This window comes from Eptesicus fuscus, chromosome 3 (assembly GCF_027574615.1).
Source record: "Eptesicus fuscus isolate TK198812 chromosome 3, DD_ASM_mEF_20220401, whole genome shotgun sequence".
Lineage (NCBI taxonomy): Eukaryota > Metazoa > Chordata > Mammalia > Chiroptera > Vespertilionidae > Eptesicus > Eptesicus fuscus.
The window spans coordinates 71,130,622-71,153,251 of record NC_072475.1 but is presented as its reverse complement, the minus strand read 5'-3'; the positions used below and the strand labels follow the sequence as shown (position 1 = coordinate 71,153,251).

Below are 22,630 nucleotides of genomic sequence, written 5' to 3'. Positions count from 1 at the left end.
AGACAAGATAATGGGGGTCAGGATGAGCTAGAAGAGCTCAATGGGGAAAAAGGAGGACATATGTAATATTTCCAACAATAAAGATTAAAAAGAAAAGAAACAAGATGAGAAATATACCTGAGTAAAATAAGTGAAGTGAACAACTGGGAATATGTGAAGTCTTAAAACTTTTCTAAATCTGAATAAAAAGATCTTTTACAGAAAGAATAAAGTCTAAACTCGTAAAAATGCCTCAAATGATAAGGACTTGGCCTATCTCCCCAGTTCATCTTAAGCCACCCTTCTCACACCCCTCATTCAGGAGATCTGGCCACAAGTTTTCTTAGTTCCTTGATCAGGCAAAATTCCTTCCTGCCTCAGAGCTTTTGTACATGCAGTACAACTAGGGTCTCGCCCAGTGCCTGCCACACAACAGGTGCTCAATAAACACATGTAGAATGAATGAATATATTTTTACCTTAACTTTTAAAATATAAGAATTCTTGTGAAAAAATAATCTTTTAAATTGGTTAGTTTTACAATGGTCTTTTTCCTTCTATAAAACATGTTAAATATTCTGAAAATACAAAACATAGAAAATAAAATTACTCATAATACTGCTACTCATATATAACTAATGTTAACCTATTGATATTATTTTTCTTTATTTGCACATTTTTCATAGCTGAGTTTATGTATATTGTAATATCATGCACATGTAAGTAACAATTCTTTGTAAACAAATTTTTTTCAGTTCAATAGTATTTATTTATTTTAAAATGTATATTCAGCTTGTGAAATAGTCACACAGTGAAGAAGTATTTCATTTCACATGACTTTTAAACCCAGCAATTTGACTATATGTACCTAGTGGTTTTACAGTTGACACTAGAGGCCCAGTGCACGAATTCGTGCATGGGTGAGATCCCACCGGCCTGCCCCAATGGGGGCCCATCAGGCCAGGCCGACAGGGGGAAGGGCAGTGGGTGGTTGGCCAGCCAGCCCCGCCCCCAATCGGGGTGTTGGGAGCCTATCGGGGGCAGGACTGGCCAGGGGGAAGGGCTGAGGCTGGCCAGGGGGAGGGGCCTCAGGCAGTTGGGGGCCAATCGGGGACCAGGCCCACCAGGGGTGGAGACAATTAGGCCCAGATCAGGCTGGTTGGCTGCCGCAGTGCGCTTCATAGCCATCGGTCATTCTGGTCATTCTGGTCGTTCCACTGTTCCATTCACTGGGCTTTTATATATATAGATACAATATTATACTAGTTTCAGGTGTACAACATAGTGATTTAACATATACATACCTTAGGAGGAGATCACCTTAGTAAGTCTAGGAATCATCTGTCACTATACATACTTATGATACCATTAACTATACTAGAGGCCCAGTACACAAAAATTTGTGCACTCAGGGGGGGGTCCCTCAGCCCGGCCTGCACCCTCTCGCAGTCCAGGACCCCTCAGGGGATGTCCACCTGCCAGCTTAGGCCCGCTCCACAGGGGATTGGGCCTAAGCTGGCAGGCAGACATCCCTCTGGCAGCCGAGGAGCCCTTGGGGGTTGTCCAATGGCTAAAATTTTAGCCATTAGTCAGACATCTTTAGCACTGTCATGGAGGCTGGAGAGGCTCCTGCCACCGCTGCTGCGTGGGCCAGCCAAGAGCCAGCTTCTGGCTGAGCAGTGCTCCCCCTGTGGAAGTGCATTGACCACCAGGGGGCAGCTCCTGCATTGAACATCTGCCCCCTGGTGGTCGGTGCATGTCATAGCAACTGGTCGTTCCCAGTTGTTCCACCATTAGTGTCAATTTGCATATTACCCTTTTATTATATAGGACTAGAGGCCCGGTGCAAGAAATTCGTGCATGGGGGGGTTTGTCCCTCAGCCCAGCCTGCACCCTCTCCTATCTGGGACACCTAGAGGGATGTCCCGGTGGGATCGGGCCTAAACAGGCAGTTGGACATCCCTCTCACAATCCAGGACTGCTGGCTCCCAAACGCTCACCTGCCTGCCTGGCTGATTGCTCCTAACTTCTTCTGCCTGACAGCCTGATCACCCACTAACCACTCCCCTGCCAGCCTGATCAACACGTAATTGCTCCCCTACCGGCCCGATTGCCCCTAACTTCCCTCCCCTGCCAGCCTTGTCACCCCTAACTGCCCTCCTCTGCAGGCATGGTTGCCCCCAACTGCCCTCCCCTGCTGGCCCGGTCACCCCAAACTTCCCTTCCTTGCAAGCCTGGTCGCTGCTAACTGCCCTCCCCTACCAACCTGGTCACCCCCAACTACCCTCCCCTGCAGGCCTGGTTACCCCTAACTGTCCTTCCCTGCAGGCCTGGTTGCCCCTAACTGCCCTCCCCTGCAGGCCTGGTCGCCCCTAACTGCCCTCCCCTGCTGTCCTGGTTGCCCCTTACTACCCTCCCCTGCAGGCCTAGTCGCCCCTAACTGCCCTCCCCTGCTGGCCTGGTCGCCCCTTACTGCCCTCCCCTGCCAGCCCAATTGCCCCTAACTGCTGTCCCCTGCAAGCCTGGTTGCCCCCAACTGCCCTCCACTGCAGGCCTGCTCACCCCCAACTGCCCTCCCCTGCAGGCCTGGTCCCCACCAACTGCACTCCCTGCAGGCCTTGTCCCCCTCAACTGCTCTCCCTGCAGGCCTGGGTCCCTCCCAACTGCCCTCCCCTGCTGGCCTGATCGCCCCCAACTGCCCTCCCCTGCTGGCCCAGTCACCCCTAACTTTCCTCCCCTGCAGGGCTGGTTGCCCCCAACTGCCTTCCCTGCAGGCCTGGGTCCCCCCCAACTTCCCTCCCCTGCTGGCCTGATCACCCACAACTGCCCTCTCCTGCTGGCCATCTTGTGGCGGCCATCTTGTGTCCACATGGGGATGGCCATCTTTGACCACATGGGGGCAGTCATCCTGTATGTTGGAGTGATGGTCAATTTGCATATTACCCTTTTATTAGATAGGATTCCCTATGCTGTACAATATATCCTTATAACTTATTTTGTAACTAGAAGTTTGCACTTCTTATAAACAAGTGTTAAAATTTTAGCCCAGCCAGTGTGGCTCAGTGGTTGAGCTTCAACCTATGAACCAGGAGGTCACTGTTCGACTTCCAGTGGGGCGTGCAGGAAGCAGTTGACCAATGATTCTCTCTCATCATTGATGTTTTTATCTCTCTCTCCCTCTCTCTCTAAAATCCATAAAAATATATTTTAAAAAAAATTTTCATGGAGACATTATATTCTACTATTTAGATATAACCTAAGTTCTTTTATAGTAATTTCCAGCACTTGTTATAAAACAATGCAGTAACTAATATCTTTGTATCATATACTAGCTAAATAAATTACTTTAAGCTTAAATATAAAATATACTTATTATATATTAACTAGAGGCCCGATGCATGAATTTGTGCATGAGTGGAGTCCTTTAGCCTCACCGGCAATTGAGGCCGATTGGGGCCATGGGAGGTTGGTCGGGGTAGGGGGCGCAGGAGGTTGGCTGGTGGCCCCCATCAGGTTCATCAGGCCGGGTCACCAAGGGGAGGGATCACGGGAGGTTGGCCAGCTGCAGGGAGGGACTGCAGGAGGTTGGCTGTGGGAACGCACTGACCACCAGGGGGCAGCTTCTATGTTGAGCATCTGCCCCCTGGTGGTCAGTGCGCATCATAGCGACCAGTTGACCAGTCGTTCAGTCGCTTAGGCTTTTATACATATAGATTTTTACAATCACCTGGAAAATTCAACTGGTTTATGAGAGTAAAATACACGGGCATTTTAATTTTATATCATATCTATACTTCCTAAAAACCAGGGTTAATCCAACTCTGATTCTAAGAGCCCTTTGCTTCTATCATTTTACTAGTCTAGTCTGTTGTAAAGACTTGATCATTTAGCTTCACACTATGGATAGGATGTTGACTGGAAAAAAGCCCAGATGCTGCCAACAATTTAAATAATGTTGATATTTATGAGTATTTTTTAAAGTTCCTGCATTTAAAATTTTAAAGTTCTAATATTAGTATTTATCCTTATTTTAGAAGCATAATGGAGTTTCTAAGAAATAAATGGTGTTCTTATTAAGAAGAATGTATTAATCTTAAATTCTATTGTTCTGTTTTAAATTGTTTATTATTTATGACCTATTAGAGATCATGAACACTTGTTAATAAAGTGTTTGCTCATATAACTAGGGGTCTACTATTTCCTGTCTATAATTTAAGAAACTCTGTTAAAATCCAGATCTCAATCACTAGAGAACATGAGCATTAACTTAAGCAAACATCTCAACAACTGAACATGGTACTGTATAAGCTTCTTGTCTCTAGAAAAAATGAAATAAAATATGTCAGAAAATGGAAACCTGGGAGAATTAAAAGAAGGAAAAAGAATTCAAAGGTGAAAATGAACAATAAGTTCAGTAACACTCATACCACAAATTCTTCATCCATTTTATTTAATGTTAATTCTGCATCATCTTCTGGAACAGTTTCTTCTTCTAATTCTTCCACTGGGTATGTTGGTCTAAAATAATAAAGCTAATATGAGTTGAGCATTGAAAACAAACACTCCAGCAAGACAAAAAGGTATATACAATGTAAATATTAGGAATCTCCTCTACAACAGATTTTGTCCTTTTCCACCCCACTTACATAATCACTGTTAAATGATTCATGTATTCTTCCTGAAACTTTCTGTGTAAAGAAGCAAAATACTTATTTCCAAATTTAAAGAATAAATTTACACAAATAGGCTAATACCATGCATACTGTTACCCAATGTACTTTCTTCATTTACTACATTTACATGTAAGTACCTATACATATATCTTTCCCTCTCTCTGCATGTATTCCACTTAACAGCAGTACCATAATATTAATTTAACTAACAACCTATGGCTGAACATTGATTTTGTTTCCAGTTTCCTAACTAAATAATATTGCAAAGGTCATCATTGTATATTTTTCATTGTATATTTCATTAGAATAAATTGTACAAGTAGAATGGCTGGATCAACAACTTTGTACATTTTATTGTTTTGTTAAATATTGCCAAAATCTATTGCTACAATGTTGCACTTCCAACAACAGTGACTCGATTTCCATATGTTCACCAATATGGTAAACAAACTTTAACATTTGCCAATCATTTAAGTGAAATATCTCATTTTTACTTTAATTGTATTTTTTTACATTGAAGTGGTTGAATACCTTTTAATGTTTTAATTGATTATATGTGTTTCTTTTTCAGGGAAAGGCCTATTATGTCCTTTGATCTTTTATATATGAAGAAAATTAATGCATAGCCTAACCTGTATTAAAAATGTTTTCCTAGTTTATTATATACTAGAGGCCCAGTGCATGAAAATTTGTGCACTCGGGGGTGGGGGGGGGGTTCCCTCAGCCTGGCCTGCGCCCTTTCACAGTCTGGGACCCCTTGGGGGATGTCCACCTTCCGACTTAGGCCCACTCCCCGGGAGATTGGGCCTAAGCTGGCAGTCAGACATCCCTCTGGCAGCCTGGGAGCCCTCAGGGGATGTCAGACTACAGTTTTGGCCTGAGGGGAGTAGGCCACAGTCAGACATCCTTAGCACTGCAGAGGAGGCAGGAGAGGCTCCCGCCACCACCTCTGTGCTTGCAGCCGTCAGCCCAGCTTATGGCTGAGCGGTGCTCCCCCTGTGGGAGCGCACTGACCATCAGGGGGCAGCTCCTGCGATGAGCATCTGCCCCCTGGTGTTCAGTGCACGTCATAGTGACGGGCTGTTCTGGATCATTCTTCCATTAGGGTCAATTTGCATATTACATTTTAGTATCCTATCTAATAAAGAGGGACTATGCAAATTGACTGTCACACCACCACAAAGATGGTGGCGCCCATAGCCACAAGATGGTGGTGCCCAGTGGCCTCAGCCCTGCGGGAGTCCCCCAGTCCTTTCAGCCCCACTGAAGGGGGGTGGCAGGCGCACAGTGCGGCCAGACCCACCCTCAGACCCCAGCCGCCCAGGGCAGGCCCGAGGCGCAGGCAAGCCTCGGATGTCAGCTGCCCAGCCACCTAGGGCTAGCCCAAGGCACAGGCAAGCCTCAGATGTCAGCTGCCCAGCCGCTCAGGGCCGCCTGAGGCTCAGGTAACCAGGGCCAGCCAAGGCTTGCGCTGCCAGCAATGGCAACAGAAGAGGTATGATGGGGGTGTTGCCTTCCCCTGATTGCTGGGTCACCTCCCACCCCTGAGGGCTCCCAGACTGTGAGAGGGAGCAGGCCAAGCTGAGGGAACCCCCCCACCATCCCGTGCATGAATTTTCATGCACCAGGCCTCCAGTATACGATAATCTTGGCTATTTACAACTGTTACAATTCTTATTACATTGACTTTGCAACCTTTTTGTGCATGGATCCTAGCTTTAAAATCACACAACACATGCCACAACCCTTTGGTCTTTTAATACTACCATTTATAGTTTCATTTTTCATATTTACATCTTTGATCAATCTGAAATTTATTTCTGTAGAATAAGAAGAGCTCCACCTTTATTCTTTTTTTAAAATATATTTTTTTATTGATTTCAGAGAGGAAGGGAGAGGGAGAGAGAGTTAGAAACATCAATGATGAGGGAGAATCATTGATCAGCTGCCTCCTGCTCGCCCCCTACTGGGGATTGAGCCCACAACCTGGGATGTGCCCTTGACTGGAATTGAACCCGGGACCCTTCAGTCCATAAGCCAACACTCTATCCACTGAGCCAAACCAGCTAGGGCTCCAGCTTTATTCTTATTTCCAAAATCTAATCAGTGCTCCTAACACTAAGTATTGGACAATTATTTCTCCATCAAGATTAACAACATGTATTTACCACATTAAAAATACTGGAAACTTATTTTAAAATAAGTTCATACCTGAACAGGTTAACAAAATATAAAAATCAATATTTAATATTAAGAAAGGAAACTACTGAAAACCAAATCAATCTTCTAAAAAATAAATTTCCTATTTTTTATAGAAATCTCATAAGCAATATTCTTGTAGGATTCATTTTGGTATATTTAGATACATAAAATAATCACCTATAAATATGTAAATTCTATGTAATTTACATATTACATAGCTAATATATTCTCTACTTCCTATCTTCAATATTTCCCCTTTTTCTTTCATATATATATATATATATATATATATATATATATATGCACATATATATTCCAAATCACAATACATGGCCATGAATAAGATAAGCCCAAAAGCAAAGGAAGTACAAAATTGAATGGTGGATGAGAAATCAATAGCTTCTGTTGAATTTAGAATACATTGAGCAATAGATTTAATAATTTTTTAAATGTTAAATGGAGCAAGACAACTTACAACTTCTTGGATTCTAATAAAGAAGTAATGTGGCCCTGGCTAGGTGCTCAATTGGTTGGAGCATCGTCCTGTACACCAAAAGGTTGCAGGTTTGATATCCAGTCAGGGCATATACCTAGGTTGTAAGTTCGATCCCTAGTTGAGGCACATAAAAGAAGTAACCAATTGATGTTTATCTTTCATATCAATGTTTCTCTCTCTCTTTCGCTCCCTCCCTTCCTCTCTCTCTCTCTAAAAATCAATGGAAACATATCCTTGGGTGAGAATGCAAAAAAAGTAATGTGGATCATGTAGTCATTCATTATGTTGTACTATGTGGAAATGTTTGGGTTGAGAATTGAAACAGCCACTTTTTAGTTCAAAATAAATGAGTATCAGTAATTTCATATGCTTCAACCAGATGATAACCCAAGTTGAGTAAGTTTTTAAAAGTATCTATTAATGGGATAGATTATCTACCCAAAAGAATGTAATTGAAAACACATTAAACTATTAACAGGAAACAAAATATACACCTTTATGCAGAAGTTAATTCTAATCAAAATCACTGCTTGCTCATGTTTTACCTGAGTAATGCCTCCCATAATCTCTACCTATCAATAATCTCAATCTTCATCAGAATAAATTTATATTTACTAGTTACAACTATATAAATTGACAGTTTCAGAATATTTTATTTTTTCATCCATTTATTGAGCATCTATAATATACCAAGTGCTATGCTACCAGCCATAGAGTACACATGAATATATAATCATTTCTAGCAATAAAGCCAAACCTATAAACAATTGACTTTAATACTATCTGATAACTACAATAATCCTATCTAATAAAAGAATAATATGCAAATTGATAGTCACTCCAACACACAAGATGGCCGCTCCCACATGGTCAAAGATGGCCACCCCCATGTGGACACAAAATGGCTGCCACAAGATGGCTGGCAGGGGAGGGCAGTTGTGGGCGATCAGGCCAGCAGGGGAGGGACCAGGCCTGCAAGGGAGGGCAATTAGGGGCGATCAGGCCTGCAGGGGAGGGCAGTTAGGAGTGACCGGGCCTTCAAGAGAGGACAGTTTGGGGGACCCAGGCCTGCAAGGGAGGGCAGTTGGGGGGGACCCAGGCCTGCAGGGCAGGGCAGATGGGGGAGGACCATGCCTGCAGAGGAGGGCAGTTAGGGGTTACTGGGCCAGCAGGGGAGGGCAGTTTGGGGCAACCAGGCGTGCAGGGGAGGACAGTTAGGGGCAACCAGGCCAGCAGGGGAGGGCACTTAGGGGCAATCGGGCCAGCAGGGGAGCAGTTAGGCATCAATCAGGCTGGCAGAGGAGTGGTTAGTGGGTGATCAGGCTGGCAGGCAGAAGCGGTTAGGGGTAATCAGGCAGGCAGGCAAGCGAGCGGTTGGGAGCCAGCAGTCCTGGATTGTGAGAGGGATGTCCCAGATTGGAGAGGGTGCAGGCTGGGCTGAGGGACACCGCTCCCCCCCCCCATGCACGAATTTCATGCACCGGGCCTCTAATAGATATATAAACAAAATATTGTCAGGTCACAGAAAGAAGCAATGAACAATGTCTAAGAAGAGTATCAGTTGGCTTCTTCAGTATTATTCTTGCCTAGTCACTTTAAGCAAAGGTAAAAAAAAAATCCCATTTAAAGTACTATATTGATTTCCATTTTTTTTTCTTAAATCTGCAGCTATCAGTTATCTGCATGCATATACCATGTTTAGTTATAGAAATAAATATATGCAAATGACTTCTAAAAAATTTCCTAAATTGTCCTAAGTGGGTGGTTCAGCTGGTTCGAGTATCATCCCATACACCAGAAGGTTGCAGGTTCGATTCCTGGTCGAGACACATACCTAGGTTGGGGGTTTGATCCCCAGACAGGGCTAGTATGGGAGGCAACCTATTAATGTTCCCCTCTCACATTGATATTTTTCCCTCTCTCTCTCAAATCAATAAAAAATATACCCTTAGGTGAGGATTAAAAAAAAACTCCTAAATTGACAAAGATAAACAGTTAACAGTTAAACCTTTAATAATTATACTGTATATTTGAACAGGGGAGGGATGCCATAATATCAGAATTGGCTTTGAAGACACCAGATATTCCAATTTTTGTCTATACTGATTTTTCTAATCACCCGTGGCATTTTCAGTTTAGAAATATTAAGAGTAAATACTTCTTATCTGTTCTATAAAATAACTATGTACCCTTATAGGAAAAAGCTATACACATAAAACTACGATTGCCAAGTTGGTTAATTTTTACCTTTTCCAGGTGAAACCAATATATTTTAATGCTTCTTCAGCTAAACAGTCAAGAACATAGCATACATGTTCTCCATAACCAGACTTTAATTTTGAAGGAGGAAAATCTGCAGATCTCCCCTGAAATACAAAAGATAAACAGGATATTAGTTGTTATTTATATTGCAAATGTCAAAATATTTTAAGCAAAGTACTGCTGAATAAATTAATCATTTCTCTATTTTACAAATATGATTAAAATAACTGTAATTATATTGTTTCTTAAAAATCCATCTCTATAGCCATTGATGCATAAAACACTAAAGAAAAATGAAGACTTTTTATTGTCAAAAGTATCAAGTTAAAAGGCAATAAGACCTCATGACGGCAGAACAAATCATTGATATTGTTAGGGTAAAAACTAGTAAAACTACTAGCGTGATATCCTATCATCAAACAGCCATATGAAGGGCAGAGTGATTCACTTGTCAAAAACACATAACATGCTTGACAAAAATTCTTATTGCCCATCCCCAGAAAAATTAGAAATGAAGAGTACCCAGGAAAAGTCAGAAATGGAAGTACAACTGATATCATGGTCTATTAAATCAAAGTTCTCTTTCAAAATAGTGTTTCAGCCTCCTAGTTGTAGTTTTTTAAATCATTTTTAAGGAGAATTAAGTATCCACAAATTTATCTCTGAGACTTATCAAGATTAAGAAAAATATTATTACATTGGGCTATAAAGGGTATACGCTGAGCATTTTTAGAAGTGGCATTAATGTGATAATATCAACTATTCTTAGGTTTTACCAGAAAATAAATCCAGATATAATGTTATATGTATGGATTTATGTATGCATATAAATGTGCGTGTATAGATAGACAGTTTTTCACAGAGAGTTCATCTAAAAGGCTAGCATTTATGTTGTTGAATTATCAACATTAAAATTCATAACTTGAGAGCATGCAGAAAGAAGAGAGTTGTTTACACTTACAAATGATCGAAGCTCAGATAATATGTTAGATATTGTTGCATTAGGGTCATCATATTCCTGAGGCTGCTCAAAGTGGCGTCCTGCTTTGTTAATCAACCAAGCAGCAAGAGTGCAAAACATGTAGAACTGTTCACCAGGGTTGGTAGGCAGTGCAAAATAGTGTCTGTTCAAAACAAGAGGGGTGGGTGGAATATGAAATGTTGCAAAATCTATAATAACTAAAAGAGTGGAGTCCAAAATTGCCAAAAGACTTTTTTTTTTTTCAAATGGCTTTAAAATCAAAAGACACTCTGAAGTTTCTGGGAATCCACAGTACTCACATTGAAGTTTTTAATCAACAGGATTAGGGCAATAACTACTGTACAAAAAAAATATTAGATCAAATACCTTACACCAGAAAATGCAGGGCATGTTATAAAACATAGCATATAGAACGTTTGCCAAAATAATTTATGTCAGGAATAATTAATGAGTACTTACTGAAAATGGTAATTTGAAATTAAGAGAATCTCAGAATTTTAAAACAAGACCTTAATGATTATTCACTATGCATTTTTACATTTTTTACAATGTCACTGGTAACTTTACTTACTGTTTCTACTCTATCAGGTCCATTCAACAGTTGTTCTCATCTTGGTTACATATTTGAATCATCCAAGAAACTCCTCAAATTATTGCTACCTGACCAAACAGTTATTTTCTCATGAATTAAATCAAGACTTCTGGGAGTGAAGCCCCAATATTTGTATACTTCAAAACCTTCCTAGGTAGATCTAAGATATAGCCAGGATGAAGACCAACTGAATATCACATCCCCAATCTAAGAACATTTGTTGACTTTTGCCACATCATCTAGCCAACTAAAAACAGTATTATGAGGATCAAAATGATTTATACCTAAACATGTTAGGAATAAAATTTGCTAGCAACAATATTCAATTCAGTTTAATTAAAGACCTTATTTTGCTTTTGTATGTGTAGCTATTACTATTATGTTTCTCATTGTATTTATAGCTATTTTTCCTAAGAATCAGAAGTCTACTTCATGTTTCCCATTTTTTTTCCCTGCAGGATAAGTATAAATGTCCTGGAAGATAACAGAAAGTTGTGAAGAAATAAAGGTCATAAAATCTGTGCAGGTAACCCCAGGGAGCCTTGGCAGGTATACGTTTACAATCCTTTTGAAGCAACTACTGGTAACAACTCATCTTTTCCTTATTGACTGATAATCCCAGAAAAGAGAAATGGATTCTGACACATTCTGTAGACCTATGGCTGTGGTTCTTAAACTTTAGCACGCTCAGAATCACTTGGAAGATTTGTCAAAACACAGACTTATAGGTGCCATCCCTAGAATTTCTGATACAGGAGACCCCGGAAGGGGCCTGTGGGATTGCATTTCTAATAAATTCCCAGGTGATGCTGCTGCTGCTGCCCTGAAGACCACATGTTGAGAATCATTAAACTAAGATATCTCCATGCAAATCCATGATTCAAAGTATCACAGGGCACTCCTGAGGAAATAGCACAGAGGTTCTATCAACAGAACCTTAGTTTAAAAAACATACTCCGGAAAATATGCATATTTAACATAAAATGTTGATTGTTTATATTATCCAGATCAATTCATTTAAGTAATAACTCCCAATTCTACAATTTCTATCATGGATCAAACAATACTACCTCTCCCTCTAACCTTTCTTCTATTATGGACAGACTTAGCAATATGGACAGTTTACCTAAAGCCTGCACATCTTATAATTCAAGTTATGGAAAGAGAGCAGGGAATGAGATCAAAACTGTTAAGGGAAACTATTTGACCCTCCCTATGGCCTTTAAGAGAAAGTACTACAGATTTTAACCTAAAGTGTCTATTATACAAACAAATGTAAGCATGTATTAATGTGAAGATAAAACTGATTTATCTGTCAATCGCTAAGCTACACTGATGGGAGGAGAAGGTGCTAGCTGCCCATTTTCCTCAGCAACCAAGGGCACCAGAACGACAGAACTTCAGGTTCTAGGATAAAGAGACAATTCCAGCCGTTGCCATTTCATGTGTCTTTCCACTCCTCAGTTTCTGAGAGTACTGTTACTGCAGAGGCAGCCGTCCTGTAGACCGCCACAATTAGTCAACAAGTTCACTCCACTGCCCATAAAGTGCTCAGCAAGGTCCTGGGTGCCCATGGTTACCAGCTGTAGGGGCAGGTTCTTCCAGAGGAAAATAAAAACTAGAGAGAGATCTAAAACGGTAACGGCAGTCCTCTCTGGGAATGAGATTATGGGTGATTTTGATATTTTTCCACAAATTTTCTTGTGTTTTTTTTTTTCCTGCGTTCTCTACAATGTATTTTACTACTGTTATAACCAGAAGAAAACAAAAGTTTGTTATTTTGTGGAGGTGCGTTTGTGCTTTAAAGACCAGGCAAGCTGTCTCCCAATCCTTTCTGCTGTTTCAAAACTTTATTCTTTCTACTAAAAAGCAAGTCAAAACTCCTTGGGCTCCACGGCGGCCCTCCGTCACCAAGTTTGGGGTGAAGTGCTCCTTCCAGGACAGGAAGATGGAGGCAAGTGCTTGCTAACCCGCGCTAGGCGCTCCCCAAAAGGCCGGAGGGAGGCACCTTCCCGGGCGGCACCCAGGTGCCAGGTTACGAGGGCACCCACCTGGATGGGGGCTTCAGGTTGTTCTTCCGGAGGAGTTCCTCCTCATAGCGGAGCAACTTCAGCTTCTCCACCAGGTCCTCCATCACCACGAACATGTGGTAGGCCGCGCCGGGTCCCCGCTCCACGACCGCCTCCCCAGCCCCTTCGCCATGGGACCGAGACACCGCATCCTCTAAACCCGACGGCGTGACCACTGCCGCGGCGGCCGCCATCGCACCACAGACCGAAAGAGCCCAGCGCGGGCTCCGGCACACAGACTTGCGCGGCCTGCGCTGCAGCGGCCAGGACTGCCGCGACCGGTTACTAGGCGACCGCCAAGCAACCCGCCCCCAGGGAAACTGGACTCCGCCTCCTTCCCGCCCAGATCGCTTCTAAATTTTCTCCAACCAGAGCGGGCTTTCTGGATGACGTCACGTAAGGCCCGCCCCTTCCCCTGCTTCTGCGGAGGAAGTGGCTCGGAGGCAGCCCCGCCCCTCGTGGGGGCGTGGCGTCCAGCAACCCACGTTGTGCCTCGCCGCCTCCTGCTGCTGCTGGACAGTGGAGGAGGGTCCGCTGGCCCTTAGTTGGCTTGAGGCTGGTTAGACCTAGTGGTGACCAAGGGCAGCTGAGCGGGCAGCTGAGTCAACTAGTAGCAGCTTAAAAGATTAAAGAACAAGGAAGACCAGCAGTATTGAAGGCTGTTCCAGCGCACTGTTTTCTGTTTTCTTTTTCTTCTCAAAGTTGAAAGTTTTCACAGTTGTAAAGATAGTCGATATCCTGATGCTTCCCTTTACCACACAGCAACTTTCCAAAGGAGGGTCTCCCCCCCGCCCCCCCTTAAACTTAGTATTTCACTAGGGAATGCTGTGTTTGATTTAACAGTCTATTACAGGACTGAAAGTATTATCATCCCCTGCTAGTTACTCCAGGGCTAGGAAAGGGGTTGTTGGTTGGGAGGCGATGGGGGGGAAAGAATGGCAGAGGATGAGCAAAAAAGGAGCGATTGGGAAGGATTTGTTCTACCTCAGAAACAAGAGTTCTAAACTCACATCCTTCTGCTCCTAATGTGTTTCAAGCCCATTACAATGCAGTATAACGTTTTGGTGTTCCTTGTTAAAATAGAGGAGATAATCTTGAATGTATTTCCCTGCGCTATAGCTCTAAATGTGGCTAAAGACAGTATTATTACTGTACTTTGCAGCTATTTACCTAGAAAATACAAGATAGGGGACAAATCTAACCACAGCTTTATAGTTCTCAAAGAAATCCTGTGTATGAAGAAGTTTTCCTAACAGCTACATACAAAGTGAGGTAAGTAGTAGATACTTGGAGGTTTCCTGGGAGAAGAAAACTTATGGCAAGAAGTTGAGCATGTGTTTGTGTTTATAATGTGGTTTTTGAGGGATCTCTGATCTCTTATATCTGCTACTAGGGAATATAGAAGAGTCACAGTTTTGGACGTAGCCTAAGTTTGAAATTTATCTGTAATATCTTTTGGATTTTGTTAGAAAAATGGGCAGATGAGCACTTTTCATTTTTAATATCAGTCTAGACCTACCTTGTTTCTGATACTAATAAAGGTATCAAAGTGAAAAATCAGAAAGGCAAATACCTTTCTATTTATGAAAGAAAGGAAATATGTAAAATAACTAATTTGTGTAGAAAACAACCAAAAGGGGAAGGCCATTGAGAATTACTTTTTAAATAAATGACATTGTTTGTTTGCCTACTACAAGTCATTAACCAGCTGCTTTTAATAAAGATGAGTGGGGAAATTGCATTTGACTTTACCCTGTCGCCGAATTGGTCTTTTTCTTTGCCTCCTTAGAACAGTGTTTCTTCCCCGTACATCCCCACTCCAACCCCCACGTTGTGGCATGCCTGTATAACTTTCAGAGTACAAGATGATGTATAACTTTTTAGGATCGAAAAAGATTCAAGTTCTAAATCATGCTTTAAAATGACTCTCAAAAAGGTGTTGGACTTGACAGGTTAATTGGTTACACACAGAGAGATGCTGCCTACATAAGACGTTCTGACATTTCAGAAATTATATAAAGCACTCAGGATGAAATAGTCAAGCATTGTCTTTTGGCTGAGAGAAACCCTCCAACAACATATGTACTTTCTCTTGGGCGGTGGAGGGAAGGGACAACTCTCCCACAACCTAGCCATTTCTTTCCCAGGTACACTAGTGATGTAACGTGTCTTGAAAGCAGTCTGAAGAACTATTTTCCCCCTTAATTGCTGTAAAGAAGAAGAAAAAGACTAAAATATAAAGTGCCCACCCCCCAGTCGCTGTGGCACAGAAATAATGAAGGAAAAGCCAGCTGTTCAGCACTGTGTTTCACACAGAAAGAACACTGAAATGTCATTTTATTTTTATAAGGCCCCAGGGATTACTTTTTCTTAATCTTTGTTCATAAGTCCACAATAGTTAACACTTTAAGAGGCCTTTTCCCTGATGGAAATAAGTTTTCTTCAAAAGTGTAAGAATGCACACCCAAATTCTCTTCAGTCTGTCTCAGCCACTTGGAAGCGTTAGGGTACATTTGTTAGTATTTTTGCAGGATGAGCTCATTTGTTGACTAAGGAGATAGATAAGAGCTTGAAGAGAATGGAATTTCACACTTCTTTTTAAGACTCTTGAGAGAGCTTTATCCCTTGCTCTGTGTGTTGACCACAATTATAGCCTGGCTTCTGATTTTGATTTTTATCTCTTGTAAACTGTCTGTGAAATAATTGGAGGTAATTTTTAAGGCCCTTAAGATCTTTCTGTGATTGGGCTAATCTCTGAAAACTGAACAGCATCCCAATCAAAGGTGATTTGAGGTAAAGGGCTTTCCCTGAGAGATGCTGAGCAAAGCTGAGGAGGAAAAGGAAGCAGGTTCAATGATGGAGGAAGGCTTTCCAGTTGCGTCTCCAAACATAAGAACAAGTCCTCCGAGGAGACTGGGCAGGCTAACAAACAAAGCTGCTTTTTGTTACAAATGACTTAGTATACCATTCAGTCGGTATGTTAAAAACTTAGAAAACCACGAATTGAATAAAACTTCCTTAACCTAATAAAAAGTATTTGCCAATAATATAGAAAGAAAAAAGCCATATTTAAATGTGAAGCATAGAAGCAGTGCCTTGTAAAGCCACAAGGCAAAGGCATGCACTCTTTGAAACGGAGCTAGACATCAGAGCCCGTACACTGAGACAAAAATTAGTAGTAAGTATTACAGAAGCAACTATCATAGGTGATAAAATTAAGTAAAAATCCAAGAGAATCTATAGACAAGCTCTTAAGATACCTCAGCAAGTGTGCCATATATGAGACCCAAATTAAAGAAAAGCCCCTAGAAACACAAAAACAAACCAAATATAGCACCCAGAAATAAGTCTGTCATCATTAGGGAGAAATTGTTAAACTTTCCTGAAAGTCATGGAAAAATCCAAATAAGGATACAATGTTCATGAGTGAGAAAAATCAGTTATATTTATCCAATCTATAAACTCAGTACAATTTCAACTAAAATTCCAAGAGGGCTGATACTGAAATTTGTGCATAAAAGTAAATTTAAAGAAGCATGAGGAAGGAATTATGATGCTAATAAGTTTTCTAATAAAAGTGTAATTTAAAATGACATCACAGGAATAAGTAGAAAATAGCCTGGAAATAGGTGAAAGTTTATTTTAAAATACAGTATACAACAAAGTTAGTGTTATCAATTAGTAAAGAAAGATGAACTACTCAATAAATGCTATTGAAGCTATAGACTATTCATGTGGAAACCAAATTATATCTCTAAATGCCAGCACACAAATTCCAGATGGAATAAAGACATAAATGTGAAATACTGGTAGGATGTGTAGATGGAAACAAAGTAGAGTATCTTAAACCTAAACGTAGGGAAGGATTTCTTGAAGAAAAGAAAGAACAAATTTTAAAGAACAGAGAAACTCATCAAAATTTAAGAACTTAAATACAAAAGAAGACTCTATAAATGTTGCAGAAATTACCCGGCGACTGGAAAACACACAAAGGGTACTCGGAAGACTCAGGTAAAACTCTTTATTTGCAGATGCACTAGTGCAGTGACTCAGGGGAGTCATTCTCCAAAGCCTGAATGATGAATATGGAGGAAGCTTTCCTTTTATCTCCTTAGTTTCTTTGTCCCCCAAATATGGACCAGACTTCCAAACTTTTTGTAGGCTTTGCAGCCCCCCATGGGTTGAGATGGGGGAAGTGAGATTACACCCAAAAGCCTGGCCTGACTGACACAAGCACTGCCAACACACTCCGGGGGTTGTATATGGTTCATGGTTTATGGCCTCTGTAAATGGAGTATTCTGGGAAACAGGTTCTGCAAGTCTGGACAAGCTTTACATACAAGAATGGGGCTTAATTATGCTAGCAAGAATGTGTGTCAGAATACTGGTTACTGGCATAGATTCAGATTGCTAGCCTCCCCCCGCCCCCAAATTGTCTTATATTCCCCCTCATAAAAAGTGAAGAAAAAAGTCCATTTGTGACCCATATAATGTCAGTGGATTAGTCTCCAGGATACACAGGATTTTAGAAGTTTTTCTAGGTGAGCATTGCTCAGCCTTAGCACTATTGACATTTTAGACTGGATAATTTTCTATTGTTAGAGCCTGTTCTGTGCATTGTAGGATGTTTAACAGCATTCCTGGCCTTTACCCACTAGATGCCAGCAGCACCCATCCATAGTTGTAACAACCCAAAATATCTTCAGACATTGCCAACTGGCCCCTGGAGGACATATCACCCTTGGTAGAGAATCACTGCTTTAGATGCCTGAGTTGAAATGCAAATGCCTTTATAAAGACCAGGAATGTAAAGATAAATGGGTGACTGAGGGACAAAGTGGTAGCTGGGGAGGAAGGAATGACTATGGTGACCTAGCAAATTAATGCACCATTTCAAAGAGGCAACATTTCTGCCATGCAAGAATTAGGCCAATGTTGTCATATGTTATGATTTTATAAGGATCTGAACCTAGATTTGCATGTCAGATAAGATGCTAATATTCTTGAGAGTGACCTTTCTACACAGAAAATATTATTTCAGAGGCTACTTTAGTTGTTAAAGATATTTGATTTATTAATACACTGAAGTTCAAAATTGAGAAGCCTTGTTCTTCACTTTTCTTTTTATATTAAAATCGTATTCAATTTGTAAATGTTGTAAGTTTGTTAGAGTCAAGTTTAAGGGAACATGGGAATTTACAAGTTAAATTCCTGTAGAGGTTTAAAACTGTTCATAAACTTACTATATTTGTTTTAATATTGTTGACAAACCATTCCGGATAATTAAATCTCCTGAAGCTAAAAGTTTGTATTTTTTTTAAAGTAGGAAGAGAAAGAAATAAGATCTATTAAGTATTCAAATACTGTTTGTAAACATAGATATGAATGTAAAACCAAATCTGTCTAAATTAGTTATTCAGTTACATATTATAAATTAGAATCAGAAGTTAGTCTAATAAGCCAAGTTTTCAAAAATTAGATACTTAAGTATTAAATATGCACAAATTATTATTTAACATAATTATTACTACCATGGGTTTGGCTTTATCATTACTGTACTTAGTGTTGCAATTTTCCAGGATTAAAATGTAGTCACCCACCTGGAACTATTCATCATTCCAACCTGAGCCTGTGAAGTTTGCCATCCAGTATACCAAGAGATTCCTGGGCCAGAGGTAGAAGAGATTTTTGCTGGAAATATCAAAGGGACTCACTAAGCCCTAATTTGCTGTAACAAACCTCCTAAATTAGAAAGGGACGTGGTTTTGTAACCCATTCTCCTGGGTTTACTTTGTTTTGTAGCTCTTCTCTACTAATCAAAGTCTTCTAACTCCACTAAAATTGCAGTTAACTGCTTCAGCTAACTGGCTCTCATGGGAGATGAATGCTATCTAATTATACTGTATATATTTCAAGGCTTTGCTTTGCTTCACGGCCTCATTTTTGAGGGGAGAGTAGAGAAGCAAAGTGCATGTGTGAACTGAGTTTAGCTTACTGCCTCTAGCAAATGATTCAGGATGGTTATTGAAAGGTTTCAAGTGTGTGTGTGTGTGTGTGTGTGTGTGTGTGTGTGCGCGCGTGCGTGTGTGTGTGTGTGTGTGTGTGTGTGTGTGTAGGGTTTGAAGTTAGAAGATTATTAAATTCTCATCTTAGCGTGTTCTGGCAGTATTGTAGAGAAAGGACTAGATAGTAAGGTGAAAACTGATTCAGAAGGCAATTTGAAGTTAGGTGATAGCTCCTTAACTAGGAGGTAGCAATTAGAATGGTGAAAAAATGGTAGATATTAGGAAGGGAATTCAACAGATCTTAGTAATGGGCACCATGAGATGGTCTCTGGGGCATTGATGTCCCATCCCACTCAGTCATTGGCTGTGGGCTGCATCAGGCACCTCTGGGTGAGGTTGCTTCTGTTGGCCCCAGATAATTTTTTGGAGATGGATACAGCTGTGAATACTGAGCAGCCAGTACTTATAGCAACTGGGGAACTGGTACATCAGCCTGGTAAAAGCGGATCTAGGTAGACACCAGCTGTTTTACTACAATATTTGACATTAAACTGCTACACTTCTGAGTTTCATTATGTGGGATGTGTACTGGAATAATGAAGATGGCCATAAACTAAGCTAAAAAAAAAAAAAAAAAGAAAGCAAGAAAGCACGAAAGAAAGAAAGAAAGAAAGAAAGAAAGAAGAAAGAAAGAAAGAAAGAAAGAAAGAAAGAAAGAAAGAAAGAAAGGTTGGTAAAAGTATAAACCATTGATCAGTTACAGTACAGTGTCTTATGGGGAAATAGCAGATAAGTAACTGCAAACATTGAAACATTTCGTCTAATTTCTTGATAAGAGTTCTATTCCATCATATATGTTAGTAACACTTTGGTTTGATAAATATTTGGTACTAACAAAAAGAATTGATCTTATTTGTCAGAGTTTTGAAGATTAAATAGAAATGGGTTTATTCTTCAAGGGCTAGATTACAAAAATTCAATTTATTTTACAGTCTGGGATGGCATTTTTCCCCCAAGGAAAAATTAGATTCAAGATGGAAACTAAACAATAAATGTTATAAGAAAAAGATTTCTTAATGGGGCTTGAGCCTAATAAAAGCCAAATCTGCTAGATGCTCCACTTTTATGATATAATTCTGCATCTCAGTGCGCAGTACACCAGGCTTTCTGATGGCCTGTTTCCCAAATGTTTATTGGAACCTTGTCGTGAGGCTTTGGAACTTGTTGCCCAGACTATTACATGGTAATAAAACATTAAATCCAAATGCCTTATTTTTATTCCCACTATTTAGTAGAGATGCTTTCATACTCCATACCTACATATTTTGCTTCATGAATAGAACAAGGAACCCATTCTGCCTTTGTTTGCATCTAGTGAGATTTTGACAATGAGAAAACTTTTTTTCTTTCTGAAAGTGTCAATGTGAAAGCCCAAGCTATTAGATCCAGAGATTGGTGTTTTGCTTTTGACAACCACAGAGAGTATTTTCTAGTTTTTTGCACAGCAAATATTTGAGTCCATATAATGTGTTAGGCAGTATTCTCAGGCCTGGTGCTACAAAGACTTGTGAGCCTGGTGTCTGTGCTTAAATACCTCAGACTCTAATGCGGGATATACATATGTTTTGTAGGAAGGCTCTCCATACTTTTCTTCCTACCCTCCCCCAGTTGGTTGGGCCTCTTCTGTATCCCCATAGTCTATTATACCTTCTCTTTCTCGAGTCCCGTGTTTCTCCTGGGCTCTGAAGGGGTAGGAAGAATTAGTGAGGGGCATCACACATTATTAAGGTAGATCTCTTACCTGGAGAGCCAAGCTTCAGAGTGAAGATGATGGCTTCTCTCCTTTGTATCTAATGTGGGGGCTGATGCCCTTTAGCTTTTTTAGTGTGCAGGAAGCCTAAGCTAACTTTCTGCCTAGGATCATTCGCAAGGGGTCTGCATATATAGTCAGATATTTCCCGAATCTGAAGAAGAATATGTATCTAGGGCCCATCTGCTAAGAATTCAAATTGGAATGTGTTTAAGTTCATTACAAAGGACTCAACCTAAAATAGCCCTAAATCAAGAGCATAGCCTAAACATTATTTTTATTACCTTTTAACAGCTTATCATTTTCAGTAAGTCTTTGTGCTTGATCTATATGCCTTGTATACATTTTTTAAAATGTTAGCTTTAGAGTTCAAAGGAATACTCATAAACTCTGTGTAAAACTTTTCTTCCTTCTCCCCAGTGCCCCAAGGCATAGTGTGGATTTGTCATAGTTACTTTCTGAGGAAGAGTAGACTATTGTTGGAACGTAGACTGTGTGGTGGTCTAAGCCCCGAGGAAGAAGGAAAGATCTTCCTCACTGTTCCCCCAGAGACTAGGAATTAATGGTTTTCCTTTCACCCCATGGTGCTGTGAAAAAATGACTAACCATCTACCAGCCCGTTCTTTTCCTATTGATGTGAAATGCTTATACTTATTTGGTCCATTTCCAGACTTTAAACTTTGAACATTCATCTCTTTCCTTATACTCATGCCTGTTAAATTGTTTTTGTTTGTGTGGCTTTAAAATAAGATTTACTCTGGTAGAATAAGCCATCTCTCTAATCCTCTCAATCTTCTTTGTTATCATATAATTGTTCCTCCAGATGAACTCTAAGTTTATTTATTGTTAAAATATGTATTCTTAGAATACGTGTTGTAATACTGAATTTACCTTAGGGATATAGCATATACTCTACTTGAATCTCTTATTGGGTTAAAAATATCTCTGAAAAACTTTTCCATTTTCAATCTGACAGTCAATTTTTAAACAGAAATTCTTGCTATTTTTCTTATGCTAGTAACTTAGCACTATTGAGTATGAAAACTCCATATTTTATTTTCTGAAGGCAAGGACAAATTGTTGCACTGCAAAAGATTTGAATCTCCTCAGCTTCTTGGAGGAAGAATAATACTTCTGAAATGGTAGGCTGAAGCTTTTGTAAGTAAAATTAGAACTGCCCCAGAAGATCTTGCTCTTTCAAAGGAAACTACCAAGTCCTTTTATGAAATAAAATGAAAATGGCCTTTATTCTTGCTTGAAATACAATGACAGCTTCCTTACAGTTTTCCCTGCAGATCTGGTCCCCTTTTATACTTTTGTCTACGTTGTTCCCAGAGTAATCTTTCTAAAATGCAAATGTGGACACGTCATCGACTTATCTGACATTCATACATGGAACCCCATTTTGGGAAAACATCCAAATTTTCTATCCTGCTATACAGGCCTCCAGGGACAGATCCAGGCTTTGGGGGACCTGAGGCTTATGCGATGGGGGGGGGGTCCTTTTTAATAAGAATAAATGCAAAATTTTGAATTCAAAATCAACTATAGGGTCTTTGAA

At 40.5% G+C, this 22,630-nt stretch overlaps 1 protein-coding gene across 1 annotated transcript in view; it reads right to left on the bottom strand.

Moving 5' to 3' along the window:
• The window catches only part of IFT57 (intraflagellar transport 57), a 73,713-nt gene extending 60,154 nt beyond the window's left edge, over positions 1–13,559 (bottom strand). Inside the window, exons 1-4 of the mRNA XM_008146585.3 lie at positions 13,237–13,559; positions 10,573–10,735; positions 9,597–9,715; positions 4,406–4,496 (exon numbers count right to left, since the gene is read on the bottom strand). Coding sequence (XP_008144807.1) covers positions 4,406–4,496; positions 9,597–9,715; positions 10,573–10,735; positions 13,237–13,448 — 585 coding nt within the window. The 5' untranslated portion in view covers positions 13,449–13,559. The remainder of the gene's footprint in view (positions 1–4,405; positions 4,497–9,596; positions 9,716–10,572; positions 10,736–13,236) is intronic.
• Between the last annotated feature and the right edge of the window lie 9,071 nt (positions 13,560–22,630).